Here is a 24,835-nt window from a genome sequence, read left to right as displayed (position 1 = left end):
AAGGTTTCTCTTGAAGAGGGTTAGTGAGGAGCTCTGCCTAATGTAGATTGGAATCTTGTTCCAGAGCATGGGAAGTCTCTGGGACAGGAATCTATCCCTCCAGCATGTCCTATTTATTGTTGTGGTGAGGTTTAGATCCCTACAGCGTATGGCTTGAGGGGATATGGTTTTCTTTAGGTGGAGCATGTCCAGCAATTCTGGGTTGGACATGGCCTTCTATGTCAGGCAGAGATCACCTCTGAGTAGGCGGTATGCAACCGAGTACAGCTGGAGTTTCTTCAGTCGAGCTGCATAGGGCATCTGCTTGAGGCCAGTGATCCTCTTGGTGAGGAACTTCTGTGGTCTTTCCAGTTGTTGCAGGTGTCTTGTAAGGTACATCCCAAGTGAGGTATTGTACTCTATGATGGGTCTGATGAGTGATGCATAGAGGGCCCTATGACCTCTTTTGATCTGGATGCAAACCCTTTTGTGATTAGGTGGGCCACATAGAAGGATTTTCTAACCACTTTGGCAATGTGATTATCAAAGGAGAGGTTACTATCTACTTAGGTCCCCAGATCCCTTATTACATCTTCCGTATTTAGGGGGCTACCACCTATGTGGTAGTTTGTGGGTACTTTGTTTTTTCCAAAGGGGATGACTATGCACTGTTTGGCATTTAACTTAAGGCCATGGTTTTGACACCAGGTATCTGTCTCAGTGAGACCCTTTTGGAGGATGTCTGTGTCAGCCGGAGAGTCAATTATAGGCCCTAGTTTGCAGTAGTCTGCAAACTTGGTCAGCCACAGTCCTCCTGTGCTTGCCTGTACCTCTGAAAAGTATATGCCGAATGGGAGAGGTCCTAGGACTGAGCCCTGGGGAATGCCACTTGGAACTGGTTTAGAGTCAGACCTAGTTCCCGCAACTCTTACCATGTGGGTTCTGTCTGTGAGCCAGTTGGCAACCCATCTCATGATGTAGGGGTTTATGTTCAGGCTGGTAAGCTTGTCTATAATACCTGAGTGGGGAATGGTGTCGAAGGCCTTTGTGAGGTCTTGGTAGGCTGTGTGGACCACCTTTCCCTTGTCTATAGCCTTGGTAACTGTCTCAAAGAAGTCCACCAGGTTTAGGAGGCATGATCTGCCCTTAACAAAGCTGAACTGGGTAGGGTCCAGTATTTGGAGGTTTCCAATGTCTCTGTTAATGAGATCCATGCTGATGTGCTCCATAGCTTTGAAGACCAAACTAGTCAGGCTTATAGGGTGATAGTTCCCGGGGTCCATTGTGGTTCCACCTTTGTGGAGTGGAATAACCATTGCTGTGTGCCGCTCTGTGGACACCTAGCCTGTGGAGAGGCTGAATTTAAACAGTGTGTTTAAGTGAGGGGTTAGTTCACCTTTGAGCTTGTGTAGGACGCAGCCTGGGACACCGTCCAGTCCCATTGATGCTGTGCTTTTGGCTTTGGAGAGGGTTGTTTTAACCTGAGTGTCTATGATTTCAGGGGCACTACATTCTTCTGGTACAGTTACTGGCCCTTTTGGGGGTGAGAGGGGGGTGAAGTTTGCGCTGAACCTGTCTGCCAGGATGTTGGCTATATCGGTTGGTTCAGTGTATTTTGTGCCATTCTGCAGTAACTCCGAGCAGATCTGAGAATTGCCACTTAAATTCTTGACATAGCTAAAGAATGCCTTGTAGTTATCTTTGGAGTCCATGGCAATTTTTCTTTCAAAGCTAGCCTTGGATGATTTTATGAGGGAACATAGTTTCTTGCTGATACTAATCACGGATGTCTTCCCTTCTTGGGATTATACTCTTTTCTGTACAAGTTTCCTCCACCAGACTGGTTTCCTTTTCTTGGAGGAGTGAGTCTTGGTTTTGTTTGGGATAGCACGATCCATGCATTCTTTTAGGTGCCTGTAGAGTACATTAGTAAAGGATTTTTGTAGCTTGGACAGCATTATTCTTTAGCATGGGGGCTTTGAAACTTCCCACCTCGGTCTTAAGTAATGTGAAGTTTGCTTTTGAACATTTTTTCACTGTGGTTTCTTTGACCTCGGGTGGTGGTGGAATGTGGATATCCAGAATGATTAGTTTATGGTCAGATCTAACCAGTGAGGGGTTGACCTCCGGTGTGGAACACTGGTCACCCATGTTGGTGATTACCAGGTCCAATATGTTGTCACCTCTGGTGGGGGTGTTGACCAGTTGATCCAGGGCGTTTGACTTTATAAATTCTAGGAAATGTTTGGCAAGGGAGTTTGCACTTGAGTTCTCCCAGTTAATGTTTGGGTAATTGAAATCACCCAATATCAGTGTGTTTGGTAGGACCTTTTTGTTTCCCAGTGTTTCCAGGAATGTGGAGTGGGGTCCTGGGACATGGTGGGTGATCTGTATCAAGCTATAATTAGAATAGCAGTTTTGCCCATTGTTAGTTGCACATGGATGATCTCTGAAGCATCGTGCTGTGCCTCTAACCTGGAGGTATGGGTATCCTTGATGAATACGGATACTCCCCTGCCTTTTGTATTTTGGTCTGGGTTTTGTGGCCGAAATGTATGGTATGAGTTGTAGCCTAGTAGTGCTGGGGTGCTCTCTGGAGCCTTAAACCAGGTTTCTGTTACTGCACATATATCGATATTCTCCATACTGAGGAGTGCCTCAATTGCGTGCATTTTGAGGTTTAGACTTCTGGCATTGAGCAGCATTATCCTAAGTTTTTTGTTACTTGTGCTATTGACGGTGGTAGGTTTGTCTTTTGAGCCTTGCCTAAAAAAGGCACTATGGGGGTGGCAAGAGCCTTGGCCAGTATTTGAAAGCCTAAGGGTGACGGGTGCAAGCCATCTCTAGTGAAGCAGCGTGGCTTGTCAAGCATGTCATCCCAGGCTGACAGACACTGGATCCTCTTTGAATGACACCAGAAGCTTAGCCAATTGTTGAAATTGATAATTTTTTCTCTATACCATGGTATCATTCTTGGTGAGAACAGGATGCTACTCAGAGTCAGTGTCATACCGGCCTGGGCTATGTGATTAGAGAGCTCCTCCATGTCTCTTTTCATGTAGTCCAGGGAGGTACGGCTCAGGTCATTCACACCAACATGGACAATGACAGAGTCATACTTGTACTTGTTCTGGAGTGACCTGAGTGCTTGTGTTATGTGGTGGATCCTGACACCCGACAGGCAGCTAACAGTAACCTTCTCCTTGTTCAGCCTAGTGAGTGGGATGTCAGTGTGCCTGACTATATAGTCACCTATTACTAGTGTGTTGGGTATGTTATTTTGCCTTAAGGGCTGTGATTGTGTGTCACACTGGTTTTGTGAAGTATGTGTTGTCTGGTTTGTGTTGGGTGGTGGAGGCTGCTTGGATGTCTGCTTTGGAGGTCTCTGTTGCTTTTGCAGATTTTTATTTAGAGCCTCCGGGTATGTTTTTGTGTATTTATGTGTGTTTTTTGCCAGTGCTGGTTTCATAGGTCTATGTGAGACTGGTGGTGTGATGAAAGTAATTCCCTTCTTCTCTTGACTGCCTGGTCCAGTCTTGGGTTGAGAGAGCTTAGCCTCCAGTTTGGCTGTATAATGGCATATCTCGCATGTATTAGTGTTTGGTGGAAGGAGGAGAGGGTTTTCTGTGTACATGAGGCAATTGTAACATTGCCTCAAAATGCCCAGATTCACCAGTTGGACTGGAGAGTACACCTGAATCTGCCCTTTGGACATGCCTGGATAGGTACAGTGAACTGTTTTACTGATTGGCTGGTAAGGTTCATAGGTTAATAGGTTGGTACTAGACTATCAGCCCTAGGGCCTATACAAGGCTAGCCATAACAATTCCCTGGCTATTTCTTCCCACACTATTTACTTCCCTGGACCCCTGTCTAGCAGGGTGACTGACGTGATCCCTAGGGGGAATTTCCTTTCTCCCATCCAATCATCAAGGTTCCTTTTGAAGAGGACCAAAGAGGCACTCTGCTTGACATGTATGGGAAATCTATTCCAGAGTCTGGGGAGTCTCTGGGTCAGGAATCTATCCCTCCAGCATATTTTGTTTATTGTGATGACAAGGTTTAGATCCCTGGAGCGTGTGGCTCTGAGGGATTGGGATTTCTTTAAGTGTAGCATGTCCAACAGCTCTGGGTTTGACATGACCTTGTATGTTAAGCAAAGATCACCTCTAAGTAGACGATATGCAACAGAGTATAGCTGGAGTTTTTTAAGGCGGTCAGCGTAGGGCATCTGCTTTAGGCCTGTGATTCTTTTAGTGAGGTATTTCTGTGGCCTTTCCAGTTGTTGCAAATGTCTTGAGAGGTACATACCAAATGGGGCATTGTATTCTATAATGGGTCTAATGAGGGATGAGTACAGTGGGACAATGACCTCCTTTTTTCTGGATGAAAAGCCCTTAGTGATGAGGTGTGCCACATAGAAGGATTTCCTGACTGTTGTGGCGATGTGGTTATCGAAGGTGAGACCACTGTCCACCTGTGTCCCTAAGTCTCTTATCAAACTTTCGGTGTTTAGTGTACTGCCACCGATATGGTAATTCACGGATACATGTTTTTTCCCAAAGGGGATAACTATACATTTCTTGGCATTGCGCTTGATCCCATGGCTCTGGCACCAAACATCTGTTTCTGTAAGGCCCTTTTGTAGAGTATCCACATCATTTGGGGATTCAATAATGGCTCCCAGTTTGCAGTCATCTGCAAACTTTGTTATCCAGAGTCCCTTAGTGTTGGCCTGTACTTCAGAGAAGTAGATGCCAAACAAGAGCGGTCCCAGGACTGAACCCTGAGGTACTCCACTTGTCACTTGTCTGGAGCTGGATTTGGAGTCGGCTACTTTTACAGTGTGGGTTCTATCAGTAAGCCAGTTAGCAACCCATTGGGTGACGTAGGGATTAATGCCCAGCTTAGTAAGTTTATCTATGATTCCAGAGTGGGGGATGGTGTCAAAGGCCTTGGCAAGGTCTAGATAGGCTGTGTGGACCACCTTACCCTTGTCCATGGCTCTGGAGACCGATTCGAAGAAGTCGATCAAGTTCAGGAGACAAGATCGGCCCTTCATGAACCCAAACTGGGTGGGGTCCAGTGTTTGAAGGTTGCCAATGTCTTTGTTTATAAGTTCCATGATAATACGCTCCATGGCCTTGCAGATAAGGCTTGTCAGACTGATGGGAAGTTAGTTTCCTGGATCCAAGGTGGATCCCCCCTTGTGGAGTGGGATAACTGTAGCTGTGTGCCACTCAGTGGGCACGAAACCTGAGGTGATGCTATGATTAAACATGACACTTAGGTGAGGTGCCAGTTCATATTGTAGTTCATGTAGTACACAGCCCGGGATGTCATCTGGTCCCATGGATGCTGTATTCTTAGCTTTGGAGAGTGCGTTTTTTACCTGTGTGGCCATTATTACTGCAATTTGGCAATCTTCCGGTATTGAGATGGGCCATTTAGGGGGTGAGAGGGGGGTGAAGTTGGCACTGAATCGATCTGCCAGGATATTGGCAATATCCTTGGGATCAGTATATTTAACGCCATTCTGTTTTAGCTCAGAGCAGATCTGAGCATTGCCATTTAGATTCTTGACATAGTTATAGAATGCCTTGTTGTTGTCTTTGGAATCTTTGGCAATTTGATTTTCGTAACTAGCTTTGGAGGATTTTATGAGGGATCTCAGTTTCTTACTAAGGCTGGTAAGGAAGTTTTTTGTATCCCGGGATTTTCCTCTTTTCTGCAACAGTTTCTTCCTTTTGTTGTAAAGTTTGTTTATGGCAGGGGACCACCAGATTGGCTTCTTTTTTTTGGATGAGAGCATCTTGGTTCTATTTGGGATGGCACGATTTATGCATGAGTGGATGTGCTTGTTCAGTGCCTTAGTGTAGGATTCAGCAGTTGAACTTTCAGCTCCCGTCTGAATGGATGTCATGAAGTTTGTCACTTCTGATTTGAATAGCATGAAGTTGGATTTGGAGAAGTTTTTTATGGAGGTTTCCTTACTGGGGGTTGGGGGTGGGATGTGGATGTTAAGGGTGATTAGCTTATGGTCAGATGTGACTAACGAGGGGGTGACCATAGGTGTGGAGCATCAATTTCCCATGTTGGTAATGACCAGGTCTAGGATATTGGAGCCCCTGGTGGGACTATGGATTAGTTGATCCAGGGCGTTGGAATTTATGAATTCCAAGAACCGTTGGGCAAAGGTGTTGGTACATGAGTAGCTTTCCCAGTTAATGGCAGGGTAGTTAAGGTCGAATAGAGAGCCTTGTCCTTCTCTACAGTATAGGGGGGTCTAGTGCTAAGGTTTATTAGTGCTTGCTATGAGTTTTGGGCAAGTGCCGGGATGAGAAGTGAATGATTTGAGTGATTAAGTTGAAAGTTTGCCTAGTTCCAAGGGAAAATTTGAAAAGTAGACTTTGTGGAGCCAGGAATAGTTATGCCCTAGCTAACTGACGATTCCCTGTGTGCAAAATCGTGCAAATGTGGGTTATATAGCAGGGAAATGAAAGAGATAGAAATTACCCCAAAATGGCCAATAAACTACTAATTTATGGGCTGAAACCACTCCTCCAGGGAAAGATAGGCTGCTCAAAGCTCCCTCTCACAGTGAACAGAGAAACTTCCTTCTATCCAATTAAGGTATGGGCAAACACAGAAACTTGTAACACAGCCCTGAATTCAGCACTAACCTGAAAACTGGACTTAACTAGCTTAGAAAGGTGGGAAAACAAGTTTTTTTTTTTTTTTTTTTTTTTTTTTTTCAGAAAATAAAGCAGATACAATCAAAAACCACTTTAAATGCACATAAATGGCTATCACACTTGAGTGTGTAGCGTACAACAGTTAAACAGATAATTTAAACACAAAAACTACTTTGTTAAAGTGCAGGCAGAAAAATAAGTACAATATGTAGCTGAAACAAGCTTTTTAAATCACAGAAACTCTAGAAAATTGGCGTTTTAGGCAATATTAGCTAAAGGCAGCAAGAAAATGCAGAAAAATGATACTGAATCACTCCAAAGTCTCTCTTTTGTCTCTCTGCTGCTGCAGAACACTGCAGGGCACCAGGCAGGAGCTTGCTTAGCTGCATACTAGCAAAAAAAACTTGCAAATGTGGGCTTTATAGCAGGGAAATGAAAGAGATAGAAATTAGCCTAAAATGGCCAATAAACTACTAATTTCTGGGCTGAAACCACTCCTCCAGGGACAGATAGGCTGCTCAAAGCTCCCTCTCACAGTGAACAGAGAAACTTCCTTCTATCCAAGCAAGGTATGGGCAAACACAGAAACTTGTAACACAGCCCTGAATTCAGCACTAACCTGAAAACTGGGCTTAACTAGCTTAGAAAGGTGGGAAAACAAGTATTTTTTTTTTGTTTTTCTTTTCAGAAAATAAAGCAGATACAATCAAAATAACACTTTAAATGCACAGAAATGGCTATCACACTTGAGTGTGTAGCTTACAACAGTTAAACAGGTAATTTAAACACAAAAACGACTTTGTTAAAGTGCAGGCAGTAAAATAAGTACAATATGTAGCTGAAACAAACTTTTTAAATCACAGAAACTCTAGAAAAATCAGTGTTTTAGGCGGAATTAGCTAAAGGCAACAAGAAAATGCAGAAAAATGATACTGAATCACTCCAATGTCTCTCTTTTGTGTCTCTGCTGCTGCAGAACTCTGCAGGGCACCAGGCAGGAGCTTTCTGAGCTGTATACTAGCACAAAAGCCTTGCAAATGCGGGTTTTATAGCAGAGAAATGAAAGAGATAGAAATTAGCCCCAAATGGCCAATAAACTACTAATTTCTGGGCTGAAACCACTCCTCCAGGAACAGATAAGCTGCTCATAGCTCCCTTTCTCACAGTGAACAGAGAAACTTCCTTCTATCCAAGTAAGGTATGGGCAAACACAGAAACATGTAACACAGCCCTGAATTCAGCACTAACCTGAAAACTGGACTAAACTAGCTTAGAAAGGTGGGAAAACAAGTATCAGTGCTATATGTTCTATGAAGATGCCACGTTCACCAGGATTGTGCAGCCTCAGAGTTAGTATGTTTTTCTCTCTTTGCTAACTTTTAGTCTGCATATGGAGAGGATTTGTTTTGCACATGTATAGTGTTGTCGACCTTCTATGGTTGATGTTATTGATGTCAGCTCTCAGGGAGTAAGTTCACTCACACAGATTGTACAACTTGCTTGTAATTTATTCATTCTTTTTCAAGTCATTCTCTTTCAAGTCATTTGGGCCTGTATAAGCCTGTAAAACCAAATAATCTGTTACAACTTCTCATGCCCTGAGTAATAAATCAATATTAAGTCATCTGAAGTTGACGGTAAATGTAATAATCATAATCTTGTGAAATAAGTAGCTAAGCATTGTGAATTTTTAGTAAAACTGCTGGATCTTCTGTAATTTATTTACTATTTTAAAATAAATGCAAGAGTACAAAAGCATTAACATTATATGATGTTAAATACTAACAAATATTGGAAATAAGGTCTACAGAATTCTGATGGAAAAGAGCTAGAAAGAAAACAGATTGGAACAATGTATTACCTTTCATGGGGTGGGATGGGAGCATTCAGGAATTGGCAGTACACTATGTTGCATAAAACAGCATGGTAATCAGTGATACACAGGGGTGCAGGTACAAGTCACCTCTATTTAGGATATACAGTATGGAATGCGCAATATGCAAATGACTGTATAACAGCAAACAAATAAGTGACATCATGCTAATGAAAAACAACGCAAATGCAAATGATGACATCAAATATGATGGTGTGATTATATGTACATATTAAGTATGAAAAGCTATGGTGCTCATCTATTCTAAAGTCCAAGATGTTCCAGTATACAAGGGCTTTACAAGCAGTATGATGCTAGGAGTATCCCAGTGTTAGCTGAGCAGCATAACTTAGTGACTGCTTATACAGCCAGTGCATGTGATGCTGCACACTGTCGACAGCTAGTGCATGTGATGCTGCACACTATCGACAGCCAGTGCATGTGATGCTGCACACTGTCGACAGCCAGTGCATGTGATGCTGCACACTGTCGACAGCTAGTGCATGTGATGCTGCACACTATCGACAGCCAGTGCATGTGATGCTGCACACTGTCGACAGCCAGTGCATGTGATGCTGCACACTGTCGACAGCCAGTGCATGTGATGCTGCACACTGTTGCATATCATGCCATGGATGGATCTTTTGTGGATGCATACCAACACCTCCATGACCAGCACATTGTTGACTGCTGCTGTCTGAAAAGAAGCACCATATGAGAGTTAGTAGATGATTTACCAGACACTCCATATCTACATTTACTTTATTTTTTCTAAAGTACAGAGGTGACATGCTTATAGAAAATAAAACAAATAAGGTGTGCAGACCTAATGTAAGAATAAGTATTTTAGATCAGGGAGTGCAGTGGTAATACATGCAATATTCCATGAAGAGAGAAATGCTATAGTAAAATGTGTTAATTCATGGAATGATCTGTCTAATATTAAACATTAAACCAATATTTAAATATTCAAGCTCATATCTGATGGTTTTATGGCTAACTCAAATAGGCATATATCTGAATGAAGACTATAAGGTCTAATGTCATTGCTACATGACATGAATAACTGGGAGAGTAACATGGATATTAATCACAGGCAATTAGTGGAGAATCTGGATTCCTAAGGGTAAGGAAATATAGAGAAACCAACACAGAAAAAAAGTTTTGAATCTGAATAAGGTAGACTAATGGAAATGTATACCTTTTGAGAGGTGACTACACTTATGATGCAGGAGAAAAGGATCTGGGGCATATAATTTCTAATAAGATGAACTGAGCTTTGCAGTGTAAAAGGATACTGAAGACCTTATTGTAGTGAGTGGATTCCAGGGTGTTGATGACATTCTTCTGTATCTCAGGGGGCTAATAAGGCAGCATTTGGAATAGTGTCCAGATCTCTGGTGGTCACATAGAAAATAGCCTTGTAAAATGCCAGTCAGCAAAACAAAGAAGGCAAAACTTGGATGGAATAACATGAATGACTTAAACATTTGGTACATCAGCAGAGAAGAGAAGAGGAGAGAAGAGAAGAGAAGAAAGAGAAGAGAAGAAAGAGAAGAGAAGAGGAGAGAAGAGAAGAGAAGAGGAGATGAGAGGAGAGGAGAGGAGGGGAGAGGAGAGGAGTGGAGAGGAGAGGAGAGAAAAGGAGAGGAGAAGAGAGGAGAGGAGAGAAAAGAGAAGAGAAGAGAATAGAAGAGAAGAGGAAAGGAGAGTAAAGTTAATATTATTTAGTTGCATCTCATTATTGGAAGAAAATGGAAGAAATGGAGTAAAATTTAAAGGTAAAGGGAAAAGAGACATTGGTGATAGCTAGAAGGAAGAGATTTCAAACCAGAGTAGAAAAAATTCTGACACTGGTAGGGACTCAGAATGCACTGCTATAGGCAGTGGTATACCATGCGTCATTAAAGGGATTCAGAGATGACTGAGAATAACAAGAGGAGGAAAGGATGGGGCAATAGGAAGGACAGCTTATCAAGGTCTGGCTACAGCAGTTGGGCTGCAGCAGTCAAAATGACCTGACCACATTTATTTGGTAGCATCTACTGCATATGCATGGTCCATAAATTATACCAGTGCTAGCCAATGACAGACTCAGGTAAGATCATTAATGAAATCTTCTGGCCTAAATCCATGAATCTCCTCTACAGTCTTCAAAAACATTGCTAATTGGCATCTTGCAAACATTTGCAAATCTACATTCTTTTGCAATATTGGATGAAACTTTACAATATCATTTGGATCCCCCTTGTCCTTTGGTATTAGTACCACTGATACTTCACATATTAATCCTGAAATTCTGCATAATCAGGCTCTTGCTGAAGCAAAAACTGCAAAACATTCCCTATCCCCAACTGTATCACACTGTAAAAATCACAAGAGAAATTGTAAAGTCCTACCATTTCCTCACATTCATAGGAAAGATGGCTGCTAGAGCTTAACGGTTACTGATCTTTTAACCAAGTTCAGTTCTGGCTTCATTTCTAAAACCTCTCCTGTACAGTCTAAGTCACACCCCACCAAATAAAAATACTAGTTATAACTTGTAAATGCCCAGCATATTTCCTTTGAATGAAGCACTGATTTCCACCCATAGTAATTACTGACATAGTGACTCCCTCCAATCTATTTTCCTTCAGCATCCATGCCAAAAAAGCTTATGACCTACTCCCTCCCCAGTCCATCATGCTGCACCCTATCTTCCTTCCTCCTCCTACTCTTTAGCCATCATCTCTGTCGATTTATCTTCTAATATTACAGCCCACTTTTGCTGCTATACCCCTTCTCCTTTGTCTGCATTCTCACCTTCCTTCTTTTCCTATAAATCTCTACAAATAACTTGTAGCTCACCAACCTCCTCTTCTTCATTCTGCTTGTTCCTCCTCCTACCTGTCTTATGCATAATGTCACCTTTCTCTGCCACTTTAATTTCATCCCATCCTGCACCCTCATCCCTCACATTCCTGCCCAATTCTCATATACCACTTCCTGCAACATCCTCTACATCCAGTTCATATTCTCTACCTTTCTCCACTTACAAGAATCCCACTGTCATTTCTCTGTTCTCAATCCCCAACAAAGAAGATGGTGTAATATTTATCTTTCTTTATTTTTGTACATTCAGCACCTCCCTTCTTGTCCCTTTATTATCTGTGGTGGGCCATTGCAACCTCCTATCGTCCTTCTTCTTACCTCATGAGAATATAAACATTTTCCTGCTACTGTTCTTCACATTACGCACTTCTCTTTACCCGGTTCAAATACAGCCTTCACTATCTCTTTCCTACAATCTGAATGAAACTCTCTCTTTTCAAACAATCTGTCAACCTCCATATTAGCCACTGCATTATATTCACCTTCTGCTACAGTTCTGATACCACCTCAGCTCATCTCCTTTGCAAACCAAAATAGTTGACTGAAACTGTCCTCTTTATTACTGTATGGTCCAAAATTCTTTCCGTCCACTGTCATCACTATAATATATTACAGTTCATCACTAGCCATCTTCCCTCACCACTCCTTTCTACTTTCTGCAACCTCTTTTTCCATCAACATCTCATGCACCAGGATCACTACCCCAATTTTTCCCAGTTCACAGTCTGCCCAAGCCTTTGCAAACTATATTTCTTCACTCTTAATTTCTGAGACATGATAACCTGTTCACCCACATTTTTGAGCCTTGACATCACCTCTCTCTCTTAATGGAGTGATTCACTTCTCTCCATTCCATGTTATAAGTTGCGCACTTCTTTCCTCTGCTCATATTTTCTTCTCACCAACCTCCCTGAATGGTCCTTCCCATGCATGCTTGGCCTATTGTTCCTTGGTGACCCCAGTAACCACAGTACCTTCCTTCTCAGTTAGTTAGCAACTCCTAGTGCTTGTCATGTATGTAAAACTAACAGTAGCCCCCCTTTTCACTCACCCTCAAAAGAACCTATTACACTTTGCTCTATTCTGCCGTCAACTATCAAAAGACTATCCCATTGTATTAATTGCCTTGGATGTTGTGATTATCACCATCCACCTCTTCAACCCTCAGTCCTCCCTTAACTAATGTCAATCAAAGCTTTATAATCACACACTCATGTAACTTAATCCCTCTTCCCTAACCACACAACCTACCCTCCATTCTAAGTGTTCCCACCCTACAGCCTCCGTCTTGTACTTCACTGGATTTCATTTCCCATTTTTCCAAAAATCTAGTAAACACCTGTATCTTCTCCTCCAACCACACCAATTCTATTTCTCAGTTCACAACTTATCTCACTGCATCCAAGCCTCTTCTGATACTTTGAGATACACCCTTTCATTTTCCACCCTCCCCTAGAATACCAAACATTAGAACTTCCAGCTATCCCCAAAACAAAACTGCCCTACTAAAAAACTTACTCTGCAGTCCTATCACTTCCCATGATTCTTAAAGTCCACAAAATAAATATACCCCAAACCTACCACCCACAATTCCAGAAAGATGTTGTCCTCTAGACTTGAAAAACCTACACAATAACGACTATGAGTGTGCACCTGGAAATATTTGCTTTCTCCTTAATCATAATAAAGTGCCACCTCCCCAATTAAAAATAAAACAAATTGCAACATTAACTAGTCCAGATTGCCTAATGCTTGCTTTACAGATACGGGTACTCACACGGTTATATAAATGCATAGTATAGTTACCAAAGCTAAGGCCTCCAGTCTACTACAGTCTTGTGCAAAAATCACTCCTAACTTTACCAAAAAGACATACACACACATGCACACACACATATTTTATATATATATATATATATATATATATATATATATATATATATATATATATATATATATATATCTGCAGTCTTAAGGGTGAATAACCACATGAGTGAATGCTTTTTAGTGGTGAAAAACAAGCTAATGCTTATGTGAGCGGACATTCTTTTGAATGGAGTTTTTGCCAGCAGTCTATTGATGGGGGCATGGTACAGGGGAGAGAGAGGAAACTGGCTCATACCTCACTGTTGTAAGATCTTGGAATTAGTATATTTAGTTAGCAGAGGGTGTGGAAATGCAGAGGGCTTGCCCCCCCGCAAACAAATAGGAAAAAATCTTTCTTTTTTGTGCTATTGCTCATAAGAGTGTTCGCTCTAAAGTTTTATCTCTTTAAAGGTTTGCTCATATGAATGTTTGTTCTTTCATGAAACAGTCATATCTATCCATGTATCTATCTATCTATCTATATATATATATATATATATATATATATATATATATGTGTGTGTGTGTGTGTGTGTGTGTGTGTGTGTGTGTGTGTGTGTGTGTGGTATACATTTATTTGATCGGCCGGTATATGGCCGATCAGAAAATGTTCGAAAGCAGTGCGTCAATTTCTCAAAATTGTGAACCCAATATATGCGAAACGCAATATATCCCCCCCTTTTTGACTCATGGCAGTGCTTGTTTAGGTGGTAGAGCAGTCATGAATGTCATAATCAGTGTTTTGTATGACATTCCGACCGTTCGCTATTGAGAAATCCAACATTCCGGTTCGGTGTTATACCCGTTCGAGGTAAGTGAGGTCGCTGAAATGAATGTATTCCATGTTTCCATGTGTGTAAGCGTGTGTCTATCTACAATTAGTGTTGTGTGTGTGTGTGTGTGTGTGTGCGTGTGTGTGTGTGTATGTGTGTGTGTGTGTGTGTGTGTGTGTGTGTGTGTGTGTGTGTGTGTGTGTGTGTGTGTGTGTGCCTTTGTGTCCCAGTGTCTTGTAGTGATTTTTTTTTTCCTAAGGTAAGATACAAGGTTTTGATTAGGAGAAGAGACATTGTTAGGGTTAACACATATTAGTAAGGTGGTGGGGAGGATGAAGCCTCCTGTACCCCCTTATGTGTGCTAACCCTAACCTTCCCTCCGTCCCTTAAACTAATCATGCACCTTACCTTAATGTTTGATAGGATTTTTGTGATTTGATCAGAATAGGAAACTGTTTTCCTTTGGGATATTTTTCTTTTATTTCTTCATTTGTTTGGTATGTTGATTTCTGAAATGCTGCCATTGATCACCCGTGGTTTGATGCTTGTGCATTTTAATCAATCAATATTTACTCAGGCACACACATACACACGCACACACACACACACACACACACACACACACACACACACACACACACACACACACACACACACACACACACACACACACACACCATCTATCTACACACATACATACATAGCAAAGCATTTATGATACTGTGTTGTAAATATGTAGGGGCTAACAGATTATTCAATAATGCTCTTTCAAAGGTTTCAGAAAAGGAAGCATTGTTTAAATAAAAATGGGAATTTGATTATCTGTTGATTATTTCCATTATACAGTTGTGAGTGTAATATTGTCATACAGAGCAGCCATTACGTGAGACAATTTTGTAGAAACTCACCTTTTGATAGTGATATGATGTCCCACATTGAGATCCTCCATTTGGCAATAAACATATAAAGAAAACATGTATGATGCACTCAGTTTTAATAAATTCCATGGCAGTAGATGCATATGTTTTCTCTGTGTTCCTGTGTTAGAATTATATTGTCTGTTCCTTTAATATCTGTCAGTAATGGTTACGTGGAGCCATCTAAATAATATTGGATAGTATTAATTTTGCATTCTGTATTAACAGTACAATATACAGTAGTTATTCAGACATCTCTTTCTTCCATCCTTTTCATATATTTGTGACTTCAATCCCTGTGAAGCTTTCTAGAGCACTGCGTCCAGATCTGCTCAGTGTATCCTCATGTTCTTCTTGTTTAAGTGAGCTATACTTCTCAGAGAAGCCTTGATCTTTTCCACCAAATGTTTTCCCAGACTGTCTGAGTGAAGACTGTACAGGAAATAGAAATATTATTAGATTGCCATAGAGGTGTAATAAATACGAAATAAAACTTCACTCATCGTAGTACAAGTACAGCAAGAATAACATACAATGACAGGAAGCAGAGAACATCAAATATAAATATAACAAGTATTGTTAAGAACGTATTTCAGAATCTTTGCACACCTCACATATTTCTTTACATTTAGTCAATCTTAATATTTATTTATTTACATTTGTTTACCGAGAAAGTCGGAATGGGCCAGAAGCCCATTTTCAGCGGAGGCTTGGGGTGAAAAGATCCACAGAAATATAAGCAAAATACAATTATTAGATAGTACAATAGTAAACATATAGTAAGATGCATAATACAAATCACCCAGTTAGTCTATGCAAAGAAGTATTCAATACTGTTTTCTAGTAGATACAAATTCAAAAAAGAAAATCACACAAGCATTTCAGTAAAGATCACTGTGAGCATAATAAAATTAATACTGTGTAGATATTAAATAATAGTTACAAACAAATGAGATTTTATATATATATATATATATATATATATATATATATATATATATATATATATATATATTTTTTTTTTTTTTTTTTTTTGAGTAGTAATAACACTGAGGAGAGGGAAAAAATGAGGTAAGGAGTGGACAGCGCCATGAGAGAGCTATAAATATCTTGTCAGTCAGGACTGGTGTAGTAGCAATGCCAGTTTTTGGACAGATGTTCAAATAGTAGTTGTTTGAAATTGTTAGATTCAGGAGTGTTTTGAAGGGTGTGGGGTAGGGTTCCATAACTTGGCTATTTAATTTGAGAATAGGGCCTCACCGTGAGTGTTGTTAGCTTTGTTTACTGTGAGAATGTTTCTGTCTGCAGATCTTAGACTTCATGGGCATGAGTAGGGAACAACAAGTTCCTTGAGGGATGGGCAACTATCAGGATGGAAGATGATATTGTATGTGAATTTATTTATTTATTTTAGTTTTTAGCCAAGTCTTTAAAGTTCAATTTATTCTTCACTTTCTTGTTAATTTTTTATACATAATTTATTTTTTAAATTCTCTTTATTGTTTTATCACATAATAATAACAAGATAAACAACGACCAACATACAGTAACAAGATACACAAGAAACTATGTACAGTTATACATTGCCCAAAAAACAGATTTAAGCGAAACAAAAGAGGAAATAATCAGCAAAGGGTATTACTAAGAACATGTATTCATTTCAATATATGTTCGAAAAGCATTCTCCAAAATTCTTTGAGAAATGGTTTCTGATGAATGTTGTGAAATAAGTATCTATGTGCTTTGAGGTGTTTAATAGCTAGAGTCTTAAACCCTTCCCACGATAATATGTGCCTATTTTTCCATTTCAGAGAGATATAATATTTAACTAACATAAATAGAGAAATCAAAATTCTATATCTCCCCTCCGGTAAACCTGGAGGTGGAATATGAAGAATAGTAAATTCCCAAGATAGAGTTGATTTTTCATATCCAATTTTTTCCAGTAAAACTCTCAGGGCACACCATAGTTTAAATGAGCATTTACAGCTCCAGAAAACATGTAATAGATCATCAGTTTGGTTAGGGCAAAATTGAGAATGAGGGGGGTAGTTGGGATATATTTTGTTGAGTATGTCAGGAGTAAGGTACGCATTGTTCATTATCATGAGCTGTGTGTATTTAAGTTTCTTTAGGGGTATGTGTTTGGCACTGATTCTTATGGCCTTTGAGATCTGATTATGGGTAATAGAAGGATTAAGTTTTAGCCAAGAATTGGAGAAGATGAGCTCGTTATGCATTTTGGAGGCCATGATAGCTTTGTAAGTATTTGAGATCATTTTTTTTTAAGAAGAAATAGGTTCCACAATGCTTTCCAGGCTGAGATATCCTTATCAGATACCAAGGGGTGTTACAAGTAAATATGTACTAATTCTCTGATTTGTCTTAATATAATTGTATATTTTTTAGGTAAGTTCATAGATCCAAGAGGGACTATTGTTTGAAAGGGAAGAGGTCCGAAATAGTTGTATTCTTGAGAAGGGGGTATTGTTCTAGGTTTAACATATGACCATTCAGCTTTAGACTAGGGTTGAGATGCAGTGGTTGTAGAGTATTAAAGGAATGGATCAGATTGAAGGAGCTAAAGAGGTTTTGTAGTGACCTTATATTAAATTTAATACCTTTAAGTAATTTAAGATTGCCTAAATTTTCTTTGTTCAAGAAAGGGAGCGCAGAGGGGTTTATGTTTAAAGATTTGACACAGTTGTTGTAAAGTATGACCCAAGCAGGGGTCCAGGGAGAGTGATTTTTATTGTAGGAGGCAATATTTAATATTCTACTTCCATTGATTATCTCATAGTATGTTTTAAAGTCAGGTAATCCCAAACCTCCTTGTTCCTTAGGGAAAGTGAGTTTCGAATAACTAATCCTGACAGATTTGGGAGCCCAAATAAATTTTGAAAGGAGTGAGATAATATTTTTAAAGAATTTGTTGTGTAGTATACTCGTTGTTGCATTAAAGATATACAGAAATCTAGGACGTATATTCATTTTAATGATTGCCATTCTGGCCAGGAAAGGAAGTTTAAGTTTGGCCCATCTGTTTAGGTCATTTTGTACACTCATCCAGCATTTAGCCATATTATCCTGGTACTCAGCAGAATTCCCATAGGAAAAGGATATACCTAGATAGTTGTTGTTTAATGTTTATACCTATATTGGAAAATATGTTAGGAGATGGGGAATACATACTTATCGGAAAAATTAATGATTTATCTCTATTGAGTTTGTAATTTGCCAGGTTAGAAAAGGTGTTAATGGAAGATAGGATTTTTACCGGGTTAGACCTGGGGAGCGTAAAGTAAATGTTTAAATCGTCTGCGTATACAGAGAAATTAAGTTTAGTGTTAAAGATAATAGGGGTGTGATGTAATGTTTTCTGCTTAATTAGTAGGAATAATGGTTCAATGTAAAGGTTGAATAATAATGGGGAGAGGGGGCAGACCTGTCTAGCACCATTGAGGATTTTAATTCTATTAGATACCTGGTTATTTATTTGTAATATAGTGTATACACTAGAATATAGGGTTGTGATCCTACTAATAAATTAGTTTGGTATGTTGAAGTAAGGGAGACTATCAAATAAAAATTCTGTACTGATAAGATCAAAGGCCTTGGATGCATCAATAGCTAGAGCATATAGGGGGCTTTTATTCAGAGAAGAGAGAGAAATCATAGCTTCTAAAGAAAGGGTGTGATCAATTGTTGTCTACACATAATGAAACCAGATTGTTCAGGTGAAACAATAGTAGAGATAACTACCTTAAGTCTATTAGCTAGAATTGTGGCTAAGATCTTCATATCAACATTGGCAATAGAAATGGGTCTATATTCCCAGGGGTTTTTGGAGTCCGCGTTATGTTTTGGGATAAAGATAGTTCTAGAAGCGTTAAAGTGTATGTCCTTAAATCCAAAGGTGGTAATATTATTAAACAAAAGAAGCAAAGCTTTAGAAATTTTGGAAGTAAATGATTTATAAAATTTGGCCGTGAATCCATCTGGCCCGGGAGATTTATTAGGTTTCAGATTATTAATTGCCACTATAATTTCTTGCTGTGAGATTTCTCGATCCAGAAATTTTTTTTGAGTCTTAGTCAGTTTAGGAAAGGATAAATTGTTACAAAAACCTTGCCACCCTGCATTATTAGAAGAACTTTCAGGAAGACTGTACAGCTGAGTGTATAAGTACTCAAATAGTCTAATAATATCTGTCATATTCTGATAACCCTTCCCCATATAGGAAATTTCTGATATAAAGGGAGACGTTGTATTCATGTTTACCACTCTGGCCAGAAATTTAGAAGGGAATTGAGCCAGTTCCGAGTACTTTGCTAAGGATTTAATCTCATGGAAAGTAAGGTTCTCCACTTGCAAAGATAAAAGTTCCTTATGTAAATGAATCAATTTGTTCTCCGACTCAAGAGAGTATTTTTGTTGAATTTCGGTTTCTATCTTATGCAGTTTATTAGTAATATCTGATTCATTTTTTATTGAGTAGTTTCTTATAATATGAGGCTTTATTTATAAGAAAACCTCTGATCATAGCCTTGGTTGCGGCCCAAGAACAGTCTAAAGAGGTTTGGAGGGAGCTACTGGATTGAAGAAATTGATCAAGATAGGACTCAACTTGTGAGAGAATTTCTTCCTTCTTTAGAAGGTAAGGGTTTAAACACCACCAAATAGCTATGTTCTTTGAGGATCTTGTATCCTGCCAGTGAATAGATAGAGAAATCCTAGAGTGATTGGAAAGGCTTCTGGGGTCAGTAACAAAAGAAATATGAAAATGATTGAATATCGAGGAAATCAGAAAGAAGTCCAACCTGGACCAACTTTTACCACAGTTAGAGAAAAAGGTAAATTTGTTATTTTTATGGGTGCTATTAAGGAAGATATAAGGATCAAACAGGATGAAGTCATCTTTCCATTCAGATAAGGACAGGGTTGCAGAATAATTGTATTTAGCCTTAATATTTGTCCTATCATTTTTTGGATCCTGTAAGGAATTCCAGTCACCCCCAACAATGTAGTAGTGATTAGGAAATAGTGAAAGTAGGTTATAGATCTGCATAATAAAATTTGGTTGGCCTGAACATGGGGAGTATATATTAATAATTAAAACAGGTTTATCAAGATAAGAGCAAGTCGTAACAAACACCACCTACCTTCATTATCTGTGTCAGAATTGACTATGTCATGCATACATTTATTTTTAATTATAATAGCAACACCTGCGCTATTAGATTTAGCTCCGGAAGCTATGATCTTCTTAACCCAAGGTCTCCCCCTGTCATAGTCCCATTGGTGGTTGAGGAGGTGCGTTTCCTGAACAAAGATAATATTAGATGTGGATTTAAGACTCAGCTGCATAAAAAGTTTTTTTTTATTGGATGCTTGTAACCCTTTGATGTTCCATGACTCTATATCCAACATTTGAATGCAAACATAAGTAAAGTAAGAGAGATGTGAAGAATGTTGAATAGACAACTACCTATCATTATTAGCAATTGAAACAAGAAAATTTGGGCAAGTATAAAAATCCCTTCCTGCTTTAATCCCGTGCCTAACCACCACCCCATTGGCCCGGAAGGGGCTGGGATACTAGAAAATAATGCAACATAAAACAGTCTTTTACAGCAGGTCTGTGATCTCACCCAAAGGGAGAGACAATTAAATCCCAGAATGACTCTCCTATAACACCAGAATCTATAATGCATATCAATCCCAAACAGGTTAAAAATACACTCATAACTCAGTTATATAATTGTTCAAAACAGAGGGCTAGTCAACAATGAATGTGACAGTTAGCCAAATTCAAGGGTGGTATTTAAAAAAACATTAAATGGTATTTAGATTAGTGTTGCCATCTTTATAAAAATCCTATTCTTATATAACTGTCGCCAAAACCCGGTAGGGAGAAGCAACTACCCCCTTAACGGAACAGATAAACCCTGTAAGACAGGGATAGTATTCAAATAAATTCTATAGTCCTAGATCAGTGAAAAGGACCAGCATATAACTACTAGTTTTAACTACACTCCTGTGATAATAAAAGGCCGTTCATGTGACCCAATTAGCATTTCCTGAGAACAGAGGGGGTACCATATCAGCAGAATCATATAAAGCTATACTTTAGACCTGTGCTCTCAGACCATGGCATCCTCAATACCAAGTATGTAGGTTGATCAAAATGTCCTCTAAGATCCAGTAGTATTGCCACATTTTGTTTACATTGTGAATAAAAATTAAGCAACAATCTTGAGTTGTGTGTATCCCTGGAGAAGTGCCAGCAGCCTCACCATTGAGGTATGAAAGGTACCCTGTGCTCCATTAGCTCTAACTGTCTACGGACACAAAGATTGATATGATGCGCATGAAGGCAGAGATTAGCATTAACTATTAAAAGCTATCCTATGGATAAGAGATAAATCAGAATGAAACATTACAAGGCCAGGAACCAAAAAAAAAAGGGGATTTAAGTCAAGAAACTCAGTGGTAAATGTAATGTAACCTGAAACATTAAATCCAGTATTTTATTTCAAGCTGTGTGATTCCCACTTTATCCTATCAAGTATGTTAGGAAAAAGGAAATAGGTTCATAGGTTCATACTAGGCTATCTGCCCGAGGGCATTTATAAGCCTAGCCCATAGTTTTGTGGCTTACGCCACCCCTTAGTTTGGAGAAACTATGCCCATTATTTAGCTGTGCCTCTGTCGAGCAGTGACACTGAGGTAACCCCTGGGGTGTATCTGCGATCTCCCATCCATTGGTCAAGATTCCTCTTGAACAAGACCAGTGAGGTGCTCTGCCTCACATAAACCGGGATTTTGTTCCACAGCATAGGGAGTCTTTGGGTGATGAATCTATCCCTCCAGCACGTCCTATTAATAACCGTGTCGAGGTTTAAGTCACCCGCCCTTGTGGCTCTGAGGGATTTAGATTTTTTGAGATGAAGCATATTCATCAAATCTGGGTTTGACATGCCTTGTATGTCAGGCATAGGTCACCTCTGAGCAAGCGGTACGCAACTGAATATAACTGGAGTTCTTTCAGTCGTGCAGCATAAGACAGATTTTTTAGACCCTTTATCCTTTTGGTGAGGAACTTTTGTGGCCTCTCCAGCTGCTGCAAGTGTCGGGTCAGATACATTCCGAATGGGGCATTGTACTCGATCATTGGTCTGATGAGTGATGAGTATAGGGAGACTATGACTTCCCTTGATCTAGATGTGAATCCCTTCATGATAAGGTGGGCAATGTAGAAGGTCTTCCTAACTACTTTAGCAATATGAGTGTCGAATGAAAGGCTACTGTCAACCTGGGTTCCCAGGTCCCTAATAACTTCTTCTGTGTTCAGGGGATTGCCACCTATATGGTAGCTAGGGGTAACCTTATTTTTCCCGAAGGGTATGACAATGCATTTCTTGGCATTTAACTTGAGGCCATGGCTCTGGCACCAGTTATCCATTTCTGTGAGACCCTTCTGAAGGATATCTGTGTCAGATGTGTTCTCAACTACGGCGCCCAGTTTGCAGTCATCTGCGAACTTTGTCAGCCATAACCCTCCTGTGTTTGCTTGTACTTCAGAAAAGTAGATGCCAAACAAGAGTGGGCCCAGGACTGAGCCCTGTGGAACACCACTTGTGACAGGCTTAGAGTCTGACATGGCGCCAGCAACTCTGACCCTGTGGGTTCTGTCACTCAGCCAGTTTGCAACCCATCTTGTAATGTATGGGTTTACATTTAAGTTGATGAGTTTTTCAATGATACCCGAGTGGGGTATTGTATCGAAAGCCTTCGCCAGGTCTAGGTAGGCTGTATGGACTGCCTTTCCCTCGTCAATGGCCTTGGTGACTGTTTTGAAAAAGTCAACCAAGTTTAAAAGGCATGATCTGCCTTTGACAAAGCCAAACTGGGTTGGATCCAAAGTCTGCAAATTCCCTATGTCTTTATTTATGAGATCCATTATGATCCTTTCCATGGCTTTGCAGATCAGGCTTGTCAAGCTAATGGGACGGTAATTTCCAGGGTTGGTGGAGGCACCGCCTTTGTGGAGTGGGACCACAGTCGCTGTGCACCACTCCCTGAGTACGCATCTGGAGGTGAGACTAAGATTAAACAGCTGTCCTAACTGTGGGTTTAATTCCTCGTTGAGTTCATGGAGCACACAGCCGGGGACACCATCAGGTCCCATGGATCCTGTGTTCTTTGCCTTGGAGAGAGCAGTTCTCACCTGAGCGTTAGAGATGTTTGGGGGGCTACAATCATTTGGTATAGATATCTCTTCTTTAGGCGGGGAGGGTGGGGAGAAGTTTGCACTGAACCTGTCAGCCAGTATGTTGGCAATGTCTGTAGGATCAGTAATCTTCACATCATTTTGAACTAATTCTGAGCATATCTGGGAGTTTCCTCCTAGGTTTCTGACATAGCTAAAGAATGCCTTATGGTTGTCTTTAGAGTCCTTAGCTATTTTTTTCTCAAAATTAGCTTTGGATGATTTTATGAGAGCTCTTAGCTTTTTACTTATAGTGATCAGCGGTGTCTTACCTTTTAAGGATTTTGCTCTATCTTGTAGTAGCTTTCTCCTTTTGTTGTAGAGTTTGTTTATGGCTGGGGTCCACCAGACTGGATGCTTGCCTTTGGTACAAAGAGTCTTTGTTTTGCTTGGGATTGCCTGATCCATGCAGCACTGCAGGTGCTGGTAGAAGGCATTTGTAAGTGATTCAGTGGTTTGAGTAATGTTAACCGCCGGCTCAGGGGCCTTAAAGGAGACCAAACTAGTCTTTAGAAGTGTGAAGTCGGCTTTCGAGAAGTTCTTTACTGTGGTCTTTTTCATTTCGGGTGGGGGTGGGATGAGGACCTCCAGTGAGATTAGTTTTTGATCAGATCTCACCAGTGAGGGGTATACTTCTGGCGTTGAACATTGTGCTCCCATGTTCGTGATGATGAGATCAAGTATGTTCTCTCCTCTTGTGGGGATGGTGACTAGTTGTTCCATGGCATTTGAGTTTATGAATTCCAGGAACTTTTGGGCTAGAGTGTTTGGGCTTGAGTAGTGTTCCCAGTCTATATTAGGGTAGTTGAAGTCACCTAGTATGATGGTGTTCGGAGATACATTTATCCCCTCCAGTGTTTTCAGGAAGGCCATGTGAGGTTCCTGAGTTTGCGAGGGTGGCCTGTAACATGCTACAATTTGCAGAGCAGTCTTGCCTATGGTTAATTGCTACTACACAGAAACAGATAGAATGCAAATTTATGCCCATAAATGATTAAAATATCAATTACAAACCTACCAGGTGATGTGTGTTTAGTGTATATTGTAATAAATTATTGTAAAAAAGAGGCAAATTTGTAGATACAGATGCGGCAGCTAAGATTTCAAATGCTCACAGGATAGTCTTTTTTTAATTCTTATTACATGTCATTGCACATATATTTTGTCTACCCAGACAGTATGAGAAAAGGATGTGCTCAAACATATAAATGAGCTTAATTCCATGAGTAGGAGTTATTATGGAAAGGATCTGCATCTGTTTAACCGAACTTTAGGTCATTAATTAAAAGACAGCAGCCAAGCATAGAAAGGCTTGACGAGCGGGCTGCTAAGCTTTCTGCAGTACATTGTTTTTGCTGCTGTTTCAGTGTTTGACATTTAAGTTATAAAGGATCTGTCAAATTACTTAAGGTGTCACTATGTTTTATACCATCTTTTCAACATTCCTCTATTAGCTGCACAGTTCAGTGCGCTTTTGTAATAAAGAACTTGAGGCTCTATTTTATGTTGGTAGTAATTTTAAAAGAATCCCCTTGGATATAAATGAGACAAATGCCTGGTGCCAAAGAACAGCTGACAAATAACCC

At 40.0% G+C, this 24,835-nt stretch overlaps 1 protein-coding gene across 4 annotated transcripts in view; it reads right to left on the bottom strand.

The window, feature by feature from the left end:
* The window catches only part of KAZN (kazrin, periplakin interacting protein), a 2,853,667-nt gene that overhangs the window by 144,460 nt on the left and 2,684,372 nt on the right, over window positions 1-24,835 (bottom strand). For all 4 annotated transcript variants that reach the window (XM_044062363.1, XM_044062364.1, XM_044062365.1 and 1 more), the window contains one exon: window positions 14,969-15,409. In XM_044062363.1, coding sequence (XP_043918298.1) covers window positions 15,251-15,409 — 159 coding nt within the window. In that variant the 3' untranslated portion in view covers window positions 14,969-15,250. The remainder of the gene's footprint in view (window positions 1-14,968; window positions 15,410-24,835) is intronic.

Source organism: Protopterus annectens, chromosome 2.part1, assembly GCF_019279795.1.
Source record: "Protopterus annectens isolate FY-2018-M chromosome 2.part1, PAN1.0, whole genome shotgun sequence".
In the NCBI taxonomy this organism is placed as follows: domain Eukaryota; kingdom Metazoa; phylum Chordata; order Ceratodontiformes; family Protopteridae; genus Protopterus; species Protopterus annectens.
The sequence above is the reverse complement of the archived record's forward strand: the minus strand, read 5'-3'. Positions and strand labels throughout refer to the sequence as shown.